The following is a 12,600-nucleotide window of genomic DNA, read 5'->3' on the forward strand; positions in this document are numbered from 1 at the left end:
TTTTCTTAATTCAACATTATCAGCATTTTGAACACCAATAGAAAATATTATATAAAACAGTAAAAAAACGCTATAATTTAAATAACTTAAAATAAAAAATTAATACAGATGTACGACTGACTGCCTTTACAGAACATTTAATATTATTGTGTTTTAATAAATTATATATATTTATATATATATATATATTTTAAACTCAAAAATTATATTTATACATATATTTAAAATAAGCATTTTTCGTTTTAACGCACAGGTTCAATAAATAAATAAATATATATGTATATATATAAATATTGTATTTACGTTGGTATTTTTTAATGTCTCAATATTTCGCCGAAAATGTCTTTGGCATCAGGAGAAAATTATTTTTGGTCCGCTTTCTTTATCATCTAACAAATAAAAAGTTTTAGATAAAAAAAGTATACTAAAAATAATTTTCTTCTGAGGATATCGAAAGACATTTTCGTCAAAATATTGAGACTTCAAGAAACGTCGAGATAAAACGTAAATACAAAAAAATATGTATATATATATATAAATAACTCACGTTAAAATAAATAATATTTTTAAATATATATATATATAAATATATATTTAACACGAAAAAGAGCTTAAAATTATAATTTATATCTATATGGCATGGCACGCGTTACACAGCAACTTCAGAATAATACACATAAGTTTTATTCAGTTCATGTATAGGAATTTCATGTTTAGCTCACGTTATTCTCCTCCTAACCTTAAAATAAAAAGAAGAATAAAAGATTAATAAAACAACCAGTGCAATAGTGTAATTAGATTTACTTTGTAATACTCGTTTTTATTTTTGGTTAAGAAATAATTCCATAGAATTTCATCAGTAAAAATGGTCTGATATATATTTACAATATTTTACATAATAATCGCTTATTTTTGTGAAAAAAATGTATGAAATATAAGTTTTTTCAGGGTTTTTTAAAGGAAATCATTCACAAGCAACAAACTGAAAAATTTGATGTACTTTAATAACTGTTTAATATATGATTTGGGAAATATATTATTAATTTCGATGGGGATTATAATTTATTAGTCAGGATCCATTTCGTCATTTACCTAACTACCCAGGTATTTAAAACACTTTACCCTCTCAATTTTATCTCCGTCTATTAACAAGCTTACCATGCCACAAGGAAGGCAAATGTGTAAACGGTACACTCATCATTCACCTCGTTCATAGCTGCGCTGGGAGCTATTTTTTTTGGTCAAAGGCTGAACGAGGCGAATTCAGTACATATTTACACAGCCATTGTTCAGTTCGCAATGAGTGGTCTATTAACATTTTTTTATTATGTTTTGAAAAATGGAGTGGAGTAACGCTCGAGTGTTTGAATTTTTGGAACTGTACCATGATGAACTTGTTATTTGGAACCCGAAGCATCCACTGCATAAAAACAAGAAAAAAGTCCACGATTCATGGACTCGTATCGTCCAGTTTGAATGTATCCATTGATGAATTAAAGATAAAAAGAAATTCGTTGATAGCTATATTTCGCAGCCATCGCAGGAGGAAAGAAACCTCTATTAAATCCGGTACTGGACACTCGACGTGTTGTAGCGAGTGACGAGCTAAACACGAGTGCGAATTTGTAAATGCGGTATAACAGAAGTTTCAGCGAGTGACTCATTTTGTTTATTAAATTACATGATAAAACATATTCCAGGTTTTCATTCGGCTCACCTTAGTACATTATTTTTCGAAACTAATTTAAAATGCTCACTTTTGTTTACTTGACCATTGCTAATTAAAAATGTCACTGTGTTGTGCACTAGGTAACTTACTTATTTGTCCGAGCGGCCGCTTTTCACTGTGCGGATGTACAAACATATATTTAGAAATCAACAGTTGGAACAAAAAACTAAAGAGTATTGTAAACGACCAAATGAAAATGTTGGTGGCTGAGCTGGGACGAGGATAAAAGTGGTGGGGATGTGGTATATACACAGGCGGAGGGGATTCCACGGCGTCAAACTGCTCCCAGAACAACGGCGATCCAGGAGACATGCTGCTGCTTTCCAAAATTTGCGGCAATAAAAAAGTCATACATATGTCATGTGAATAAAGAGACAAATAGCATTCAATGTCTTGACGTGAAACATCCTTGCAGGTACAAACATTGTTTCATACAAGCTACAATAAAGTGAACTAGGTTAAGGGAGTGTAGTCTACTCATCGGATTGTGAAAATTTGCTTTTTATTAATGTAATTTTTCATAATTGGCTATCGCCTGATAATTGAAAAATTCGTTCAAAGTTTAAGAGAGGTATTGAATTCGTAAAATTGTTATTGTAAAATGTGTGTATGTGAATAATTTGCTCTAAGGAAATATACTTTTGAGATAAGCATAAAGATATATGTATGTCCTGTTTTATAATGTTTCAAATATGAAGGTTTGGTTAGCACTAACTCAACACTAATTAGATGAGATAATATTATGCGTAATTTTAATCATTTAACAAAAACAGATTTTCTATGCTCTATCCTGGTAAAAAATTTAGTGGGCATTTATTAACTTAAGTACATTAATAAGTAACTAGTTGTGATTAGCTTATTTTTATCAAACTTTTAGATTTTACATACAATAATGTTAGTTTTTACTGATATCTATATTTAAATTATGATATTGAACCCACATATACATTTATATCTGCTTGAGTATTTTTTTATAAAATCGTAGTATAAAGTTTTGTGACGACTAATCAATTTTACAATAACTCTCTATACTTTGAACACATCTAGTTTTCAAAAATAACATGCCACACTTATCTTAGTTCTATGTATTCGAAACATACAGGATATTTCACGTATAAAATATATGGTTTATAAAAGATTTGCAAATATTAATATTATTATTTTATATGGATGTTTTTTTTATAAAATTGGAAATACAAACTTTGGGCAATGGCCTGCATTTCTAGAAGCGATCGCATTCCTCCCTAGGTTGATGGCTGGATGATCTGTAGTTTCTTGGAGTTCAATCTGATGTAAACATCCGTTAAAACCAATGATTCCAAACGATGTCATGTTCACTGGTAATCCGCCTGAAAAAAATGTAGTAATTTTATGACTTTGTTGATATTTCAAATTTTTTTATCAGTATCTACAAAATTAAAAGCGCATTTGTATTTAATCACAGAGGAAGGTCATCTCCATGATCGTCCTTTCCCACTTTTCACTTTGCATATAGCTAGATTTTCAAGGAAAAATACATCATGCACAAAATAAAAAAAAGATACAAACCAATGTAGATGTTGCTATCAGCATTGAGTATGACGCTCATTCCAGAACCGCTAGCCCTCTCTTCAATATCGTCAACTTCCAACGACACGTCAAAGCCGATACGCTTCGCTATGATCTTATGCCGTTTATTATCAGCTATGAAGACTCTCTTGTTTGCTATGGTGTTCACTCCAGTGCCAAGTTCCCATTGGAATTCTGCATATCCTCCATTAACTAAAACACAAATGTAACAGCATATTCTATACCGTAGTTTTGTGGCACAATAAGAGTACTTGTTCACAATTGTTTTTTCTTATAATTTAATATAACATCTTTGTTATTATTGGGTTAGCTTTCCATTGATTTTTCAATAGGTCAAATTTTGATAAATAATATTTTAACCAGTTACTAACTATTCAACATTACGAAGTCTCCGCTGGACATCCTTCCTTTTTCTCCCTGGAATACCAAAAGACCATCGGTGGATTCGGTGGTGATAGCCACTGCTATCATTTCAGGAATTCGGTAATCTCGGTGCGGGAACAGCGATGCTGGCAGTTCAACATAACCTTCACCGTTGAGCGAAACGTCCTCTCCCAACTCAAGATCTGTATGTTGAAAATGACACGTTAGTTGTTGATTTGTTATTGGAAGTCGATATATGGAGGTACTCACAGTCCTTGCAGTTATATCCGCCGGTGTTTAAGGGACAATCACACTTGTAGAGGTTATCGCTTAGAGGTCTGCAAGTTGAGTTGCGTTGACAAGGTTGGGCGTCGCATGGTTTGTATCCGTTGGTCGGTGTGATTCTGAATTGGCAATTGCTGCCTTGGAAGCCATCAGGACATAAACAGCGATCAGGGTCTTCAGGTCGACACCAGCCTCCATTTATGCAATGTGGGCATAGCACATCAACCTGAAATCAAAAGCATAGAATTATAAACCATGACAAATACCATAGATAAAAGCAATGTGATAATCATCTTTTGGTGCCGTATCAGTCTTTGGACGTAGGTAACTACTATTTCCTTATATTGGGCAAGCCGAAACAATTTTTTGATACCAAGTCCCATCCATGTTATTTATATATTTTCTTCCTGAATTACCTAGATCTTTGAAGGAATATATTCATACAAAACAATGCATCTATTGTTTCCAACCCACCACTGAATCTAAATTGTAAATCGGTAATTATGCTTTTGCACTTGTGTTTGATTATCTCTTGGATGATTTTGAGAAGTATTTCAAGTGTGTGACTCATTAAACTGATCGATCGTAATGAATAACGTCTTCGTTTTTATATTTTCTTCGTTTAGTAATTTTAATAATTCTACAGATATATTATCATTTTATGTATGTTTCTTATTTTTGGTTTTGTCCCCGTTTCACACCATCGGTCTTAGTGGTTGCAGGGATTTCCTTTTTTTTTAGTTGTCCCTGTTTAGAGCTTCACAATTATGGTAAGTCTATCTATAGATGTAAATGCACTTTAGGCATTGAAAAACATGCATTAGACACACTGGAGGCTTAGAAAAATAATGTCTTTGTATTCTTTCGCTCAAAGAATAACAAGATAAATAATATAAATTCCATGTGCGCTACAATAACACTCAATATGTTACTTAAAGTTAAAATACTCACAAATTAGTTAAAACCTCTAACCGAGTATGTCAACTACAATGGCGATGACGCAGGTTTATTTATTTGAATGTGAATTTTTGCTTTCTGAGAAGTGACAATGGTTTTTTGCGTTCGCTTATTGCCATTGCCGCTGCCAATGTAGTATGATCATTGAGCTATTCGTAAAAATATTAAATATTCTATGCAAATCGATATGAAATCTAGGATACAGGCAATCAGAGAAATAGGATGAAGATTTATATCAGGAATTACCAGACGAAATAAAAAAATCAAGACTCGAACATTTTAAGTTACTCGGAAAAGACTGAATTCAAAAAAGCTACAAACGAAAAGGGATATGAATTTATCCCAATACATCGCAGTCGCAAAGAAATGTGTTAATTGTAATATATTACCACTCATTTTAAAGTTGAATAAGTCGGTTTCAAAAAAGTAAGATTTTCATGTTCTTCTAGTTCTAACATTCAATTCGTAAAACGTAGCAACACTATTATAATTCTAATAATTTGAAACCTCTACAAATAAAATTCTCTTGGTATTCTTTGAGGTGAAAATAGGTGTCGGATGTTATCTACAGACACATTAACAACAAATAAATTAACATAATACCTCTGTGAAAGATTCATTCTCTTCAGGGTACATGTCTCCTCTGCGCGACGGATTGTTGTCGTTTGATTCTTCCGAGCATTCTTTGATGTTTGCAGACTTGATTGGGCCGTTCATTATGTCAAGCTTTTGACCCAGCACTTCCACCTGAAACATGACGAGATATTTGAATAGCATGAAAGCTACATTTTTGTTTCCAAAGTTAATTACATCGGCGATGCATCCGTTAAAACCGCTTTCAACTCCTGTTCCCTTGTTGATCGTCAGCCACTTGCTATCGTATCCTCCAACGTACAGAGGTGTGGTTAAATAAAGAGCCTGTAGACAACAATTATATTTGGATCATATAACATATAAATAATATTTAAAAAAAAAACAATAAAAATACATACTCTTGATCCGTTAACAGTTATTGTCCTTAACTCTTGTCCTTCTACATACAATTTTCCGATGTTCATCAATCTGGATATATTCACGTGAACCCATTGATTAGCAACCAGAGGTTTTTGGCTGCGAATAACTGCCGCACCTGAAGATGAAAAAAATTTAAGAAAGAAGCAGGCAATTAAGGGTGAGAAAAATGTCTCAAGTTGCTCACCCGATCCAACGTCACATCTGTACTCCAAGTAGCCGTCCTTTACGGCAAGAGACGTAAAATGGCCGTGTCCTCCTCTCGACTCAGCGCTGTAGAGAATAAGTCCATCTTTGATGGGGTAGTTAGGCTTGATCTTTAAGCTCATTTTCATGTGACGGGTCGCTTTTGGAGGCGCATAGGCTATGTAGGCACCTCCACCAAATGCAGGATACTCAATAGACAAACGGGTTTCGCATCTGTGATTTAAATACAATTTATAGTTTGGTGCTTTAGATCACACGAGAAACAAATAAATGAAGATGTTACACCTTTTTTATGAAGAGAATACTTAAATTATGAAAATTCAATGGCAAAGATATACATGAATAGATACTAACCGTTCGCCAATGAATCCTATGGGGCAAGTGCAGTTAAAGCCGTTGGCAGTGTCTGTGCAACGTCCTGTACCACACAACCCAGGCCGACAAGCTTCACCTCTTTGGTTACAATCAAGACCTGAGTATCCTTCGGGACAGAGGCACATGTAGCCCCGTTCCGTTAAAGCTTCCTAAAAATGCAAAGAACGTGCTCAGTATAGAAATTTAATCAAAAGTAACAATTCTTCATTATATTGTTTAACTTTAGTACAGATTCTAGTTTGAAACTGATAGTAAATGAAGTTGCATTTGCACTAGGGATTCTGTGTCGAGACAACCCGAGAATTTATTCTCGGGAATTCTTTGATTTTTTGCAGTCTCGAGTCACAGGAATTTAAAAAAATAACCCGAGACTCGAGACTTTCCGATTCAAATTTTATTTAATATATCCTACATTTGTTTTTTAATGAAATTATGAGTTTACGAAGTAGAAGGTATTTTAATATCGTCGTTCATTCATAGTGATGTGGCGGCGTTCTGACAGTTCCGAGTGCTGCCACACCACCGCTCAACTTGAGAAGCGGGTGTTTTTAACAACTGGCAGCACACTCTCTCTCTCTCTCTCTCTCACCATGGCCAAGGATTAGCACGCAGCGTCCCCGCCAGCTCTCCAAAAACTGTCGTTTAATTAAATAGCCATCATAACTTACATGAGCTATAGTGAAAACTATATTTTCAATTTAGGACTAGTTTTCATATCAGGAAGATGTGATTCTTCTGAAATCTGAATCGTTTGAAAGATTTTGAAATTATTTTTAAAACCGACATTGTGACAGTCACAACTAATGGAGCTAGCATTATGAAAAAATTTGGACGTGAGAGTCCTGTCCAAAATCAACATTGCCTAAATCATGCAATTCATCTAGTTGTTATATACGTTTTATACCGGAAAGAGGATGAACGTCAAACACATGAAGATTCCGATGAAGAGGACAACGAGGATGAACAATATATTTAGGAAAATGACTGAAAATAATGAAAGTGCAGAAATTCCAAATGAAAGACTATGTATGAAACCGAGCTTTAATAAGGCTCTAAATGAGCTTCAAAAAATAATCAACTTATTTCGAAAAAATCCAGCGAAAGGTACAATTTTACAAAAATATGTAAAGAGCGAATTTGATGTAGAGCATAATTTATGTCTCGACATAAAGACAATGTGGATATCCTTAATACCTATGATCTAAAGTTTTTAAATTTACGAAATTGCACCAGAAAATCTTTAATTGATCACGTAATGGAAAGTATTTATTAAGTATTCGTTCCTATAAAAATAGCAGTTGAAGCTTTAAGTCACTGAGATGCCACGTTATTAACTTCTGAAATTATTATTCATTTTCATTTAAAAGAAATATTTTAAATTAACACAACTTTATCGCACGAAGTTGAATATGTTATATATTAATTATAGCACAAATACCATAGACATATAAATTAATGTGTTTACCAGACAGACTGCATTGTTGTAACAAACACCTTCACTGCACGAATCGCACTCGTCGACGCGCACTTTGTCTCTAGCGTCTCTCATGATCATTATTTCGGTATTTTCGCTCATAAGTTTTCCGATGCAACCGACGAATCTGAAAGTGTTTTAGAGGTCCAATTGAAAAAAAATGCCAATTTTGTATTAAAAATTGGAAGTCTGTATTACTTACCCTGTTCTTGGTTGGAATCTGTCAGGTAGTTGATTGGTGTCGGGCACGCCGCCAATGTAAAGAGGCTCCGAGAGGTCAAGACCTTGCTGTACTCCAGTGGAAATGCCCTTGAACGATGCTTTGTTATCCACCTTCATGTAAACTGAAACAAACATTTTAAGCAAAAGTTAGTTACATACATATATAGAGGATCTTTGAGGACCTTTAGCTAAAAATATTTAGGAAGCGGTTTGCTGTAACTATTTTTTAATGTATTTTTTTACACAAAAAAAAAACAAGTTAACTTATAACTTATATACTGATAATGACATAGAAAAACAAAAATTTTAGAAGCTCAAGAAAATCAAGCTTTTTTATAGATGTATAATAATTGGAAAGGGCAAATTATACAATTTTCACTCACCATCTTTACGAATTCTAATGACGTTAATCGTGTGCCATTCGTCCATCGATATTGTTTCATTGGCGCGGATAACGGTCGTCTCGTCTCCATACGAGAAGTGGAACTGTGGTACTCCGTTGTTTAGGGATAAAGCCACAAAGTCTCCGCTGTCCCTTCCAGGTCTTTGAGAGTTGTACAAAATAATTCCGTTTGCTCCTGCAACGATTCGAAAACCACATTGTCGATCACAAACATTATATAATTAAACCAAACAGCATTAAGCTCACCTTGAGGCTTGATCGAAATTTCAATATCAAACTTCATGTAGACATCGACTAAGGTCTTGAGTTCGACATAACCATCACCTTCAAACTTTGGAACCACATGACTCACTTTCAGTATGACCTTTTTCTCAGACTTTGTCCATCCATTACTGGTCTTGCACGTGTAATATCCGGCGTCGTTTTCCGTCAAAGATGTCAATCTCAAAACAGGCTAAAAATGTTTTAAATATAAGTTATTATGAATGAATCGAAGTCTTACGAATTTAAAATTTGGAAGAAGTAAAACTATCTATAAGGTGAGTTAAGTGTATATAATTAACTAGAATAAGCAAAATTGCAATATAAAAGCTATCAACAATATGTTTATTGAGTTTATATTATAAAAAATTAAAAGTTTGCTCTATTGTACTGTAAATTGGCAGCAGTTTTATATATATCGTGAAAAATTAAATTAGTAACAAATTGAACCAATAACAGTAATAAGAATATAAACTTACTGATCTGTGTTTTATGCTCTTTGATAGTTCAATATGCGGTCTTTCCCATTCGTACGTAACCGGAGGCGGAATATCTGTAGAGCAAGGCATTTCAACCATTGAGCCAATGGGTGCTACATAAATTTCATCGTTTTGGACGTCTAGCAGGGTAGCTGATCTCTTTGAATCTGGAAAGCATAATAGCATTTTTTTAAAAAATAGGAATTAGATAAGGGATATTGGATTATTATTGAATTCAATCAAACCTGTCTCAACATAGAGTGTGAAGTCTTTGAAATGTGGTGATCCATTTCTGTCTCTTCCATCACAGCGATAAGTTCCAGTGTGGTCAGATGTAGCGTTGGAGATTAGTAGCAGTAAACCTCCAGCGATTGGCTGAAAAGTATAAATGTTTTAAATTAAAACACAATAAAAACTATATGAGATGGGTGTGTGCCACTAAAAATATTAAAAAACTTTTAAAATCATTGTGCTCATGCCCGTGCTTCTTTGTTTTCTTCACCTTCATTACAATGGAGACTCGGGAATGGAATATTTTTCTGTTAAAATGTCTGAAACTTCTTAAAATATGCTTTCCTCTGATTGGCAATATATTAATATTTCATACAGGATTTCATAATATTCTTTCGTTAAGATGATTCTCTAATACTTTTCAATGGCTCATAATGAGGTTTGAACAACTTTGTGTTTTATCTTTAAAAAACGTTAACATGAAACATTTTCTAAAAATAGATCTTCTAAATATCTTGACTAGGTTCGTTAGCTAGCCTGATCCGTCATCTTGTATCAAAATGTTGGCTATTCAAAATAGAAAAAAATTTGTAACTCCGTTAAATAATCCTAAAATAATGACACTAAAAACGTTCGTTTTATAAATAAAAATATTTTATTTTCTTAAGTGTTGTATTTTGTATGTTATTTAATTTCCTCCCACATGGTATTATAATATTTATTTTCTTTTTAGAAAACAAGATGCAGGAAGCAGATGCTTAACAATTATGGGATTATAAAATGTTTTCGTTTTATATAGATTACTTAATTTTAAGATGGTAAAGCAACTTAAGAACTACATTATTATTTACAAAAGAGATATGGTGTATGAAATTAATATTGTACTTACTTGTGTGCTAGGTCTTTCCCGTGACGACTCCTTTGACCACCTTAAGTTGAAGTTTTCACCAGTCGTTTTGCATTCGACAACCACAGACTCTCCTTCTTTTATCGAGAGCGTTTCCGGTCTAATGATCACAGAATTCATCAAAGGTCCTGAAACATATGTTTTACACTGTTAGAATTACATATAAACTATTATGTAATTTATATATTGAATAATGAAAAAATCATATATACTCATCTTTATATGTTTATATTACAAGCATTATTAGTTACAAAGAGTATTTATATTTACAATGATTAATTTTGCAATCATTGTTACCAATCTTTTCAAGTTATTAAAAATGCACACACACACATGCTATGAATCTGTATTTGCAATTAGTCATTTTTTATTGTTAATTTAAGCTATATGGATAAATCATGCAACAACTTGCTTCTTGCTCATTTACATTCGAATTCCAAGTAATTTCAATACACAGAATTCGAATATAAGATAAAATTATACAAAAGTTGTATAAATGAGTTCTAGTATTTTTTTTTTCTATTGGAACATATAATTTCGTGAGTCAACTGACAACAAAATAAAACTCACTTGTACATCTATACACGGGGTTAGGATTAAGCAGATGATGGACATAAATTTACAATCGGTTTAATGACATAATAACATGTGATAGTTAATTGTAGTGAAATATAAAATAGTTAATTATGATAATGACTTATAAATATATACATATATTCCAGTTATTTCAACATTTACAAACGTAGATAATATTCATTATATAACATCAAAAATCATCGCCCACTGTAACTTTAAAAAATGGCATATTCAATAAATCGTAGAACCGGAACATATGGTTGCCACCGTAACTCACATAAAGTTGCCTATCGTAGAATCAAGTATTTGTTTGTTGACATTTATTAATTATGCTATTTAATGGGTTTTTAACGTTACAGTGTAGTGATATTTTTTGGTTAAATAATAATCCGACCCTGGTATGTTTAAAGTGAAAAGCTGTTAAGTGTATGTACTTTGCTTAATAATTTTTGCTGATACATAATATTATGAATATCGAAAGTTTTGTTTTTTGTCGTAAATTGATGGGTGTAAAATCAAAAAGAGCTTAAACCCATTGCAATTTTTTTGAAAAAACATGTCCGATGTCCGATTCAGCAAAGTTCTAAAATGTCTTTCAATCTGTAAATTAATAGTTTTTTTTTTAAACATACGTGTTATTGCTTTTAAGCCCCTAGCTTGGTTAATCAAGTGACCCCATAGTGATTATGTGATGTTTCGTTTTTACTGACCGGTGACGATTAGGTAAACTGTACTATTCGATTTTCTGCCTTGGTCATCTTTTACTTGGCATAAGTACCGACCCGAATCCCTAGAGTGAAGCCTGGTGATAATGAGATCACCCTTCGAGTTCTGGTAAGAGGCACGGGGCAATTCGCTGTTCGCCTTCGACCAGCAAACTGTTCCCTTTCCGTTGCAATGCAACGTTATATTCGAATTTACCGGTGCCACGAGTCGTCCGTCGATACTTTTTTTATTTGTAGTTGTGAATTCTGAAGTACCATGCCAAACAAAACGGGATGAGTCATGCTAAATGTGAATATTTATTATATGGCGAATGAAAATGATGTATGTATATTGAAAAAAAACGCACAAACGGAAAAAAAACTAGGGAGAAAAAAGTGTTATTATCACAATTTTAGTTCATTATTCAAATCTTAAAAAGACTAAAATAAAACCTAAGTCCAAAAATATATCAAAATCAGTGACATAACTAGAAGTATCAGTTGTATAATAGCTAAGAGTGGGATTGTTTTATTATTAATAAGATACTCTAAAAAACTAAAGGTAGTGTTATACAATTTTTTAAATTTTAATGCTATAAAACTTAACTATTTCACAAGCCAACATTTTTTTTACCCTTACGTCACTTCTTATGGGATCCTATACACCCAGCACTATTTACATGAGTTATTGAGGTTATTAGAATTGCTTTAAAAATTTAAATACATAACTGAATTACATTAAATTTCATTGACTATATTTCTAATACACAAATACTAAGATTTTTTTAAATTAGAAAAATAATTATAAAGCTTAAAATGATAATTGATCTTTCTATATATAACAATA

The 12,600-nt window shown here is 32.7% G+C and overlaps 1 protein-coding gene across 4 annotated transcripts in view; it reads right to left on the minus strand.

The window, feature by feature from the left end:
- Positions 1 to 571: 571 nt before the first annotated feature.
- Positions 572 to 12,600, minus strand: part of trol (terribly reduced optic lobes) — a 239,422-nt gene continuing 227,393 nt past the window's right edge. For 3 of the 4 annotated variants that reach the window (XM_088188446.1, XM_088188445.1, XM_088188444.1), the window contains 18 exons: positions 11,760 to 12,020; positions 10,456 to 10,601; positions 9,581 to 9,710; positions 9,336 to 9,502; positions 8,842 to 9,049; positions 8,576 to 8,770; positions 8,173 to 8,314; positions 7,962 to 8,097; positions 6,476 to 6,645; positions 6,102 to 6,334; positions 5,896 to 6,032; positions 5,714 to 5,821; positions 5,507 to 5,650; positions 3,932 to 4,172; positions 3,670 to 3,864; positions 3,278 to 3,490; positions 2,931 to 3,078; positions 572 to 739 (listed from right to left, as the gene is read on the minus strand). In XM_088188446.1, the coding sequence (XP_088044572.1) occupies positions 724 to 739; positions 2,931 to 3,078; positions 3,278 to 3,490; positions 3,670 to 3,864; positions 3,932 to 4,172; positions 5,507 to 5,650; positions 5,714 to 5,821; positions 5,896 to 6,032; positions 6,102 to 6,334; positions 6,476 to 6,645; positions 7,962 to 8,097; positions 8,173 to 8,314; positions 8,576 to 8,770; positions 8,842 to 9,049; positions 9,336 to 9,502; positions 9,581 to 9,710; positions 10,456 to 10,601; positions 11,760 to 12,020 (2,990 nt within the window). In that variant the 3' untranslated portion in view covers positions 572 to 723. The remainder of the gene's footprint in view (positions 740 to 2,930; positions 3,079 to 3,277; positions 3,491 to 3,669; positions 3,865 to 3,931; positions 4,173 to 5,506; positions 5,651 to 5,713; positions 5,822 to 5,895; positions 6,033 to 6,101; positions 6,335 to 6,475; positions 6,646 to 7,961; positions 8,098 to 8,172; positions 8,315 to 8,575; positions 8,771 to 8,841; positions 9,050 to 9,335; positions 9,503 to 9,580; positions 9,711 to 10,455; positions 10,602 to 11,759; positions 12,021 to 12,600) is intronic. The other variant, XM_088188447.1, reaches the window with a different exon arrangement.

Source organism: Plectrocnemia conspersa, unplaced genomic scaffold (genome assembly GCF_051122295.1).
Source record: "Plectrocnemia conspersa isolate PC_06_02 unplaced genomic scaffold, ASM5112229v1 ptg000006l, whole genome shotgun sequence".
In the NCBI taxonomy this organism is placed as follows: domain Eukaryota; kingdom Metazoa; phylum Arthropoda; class Insecta; order Trichoptera; family Polycentropodidae; genus Plectrocnemia; species Plectrocnemia conspersa.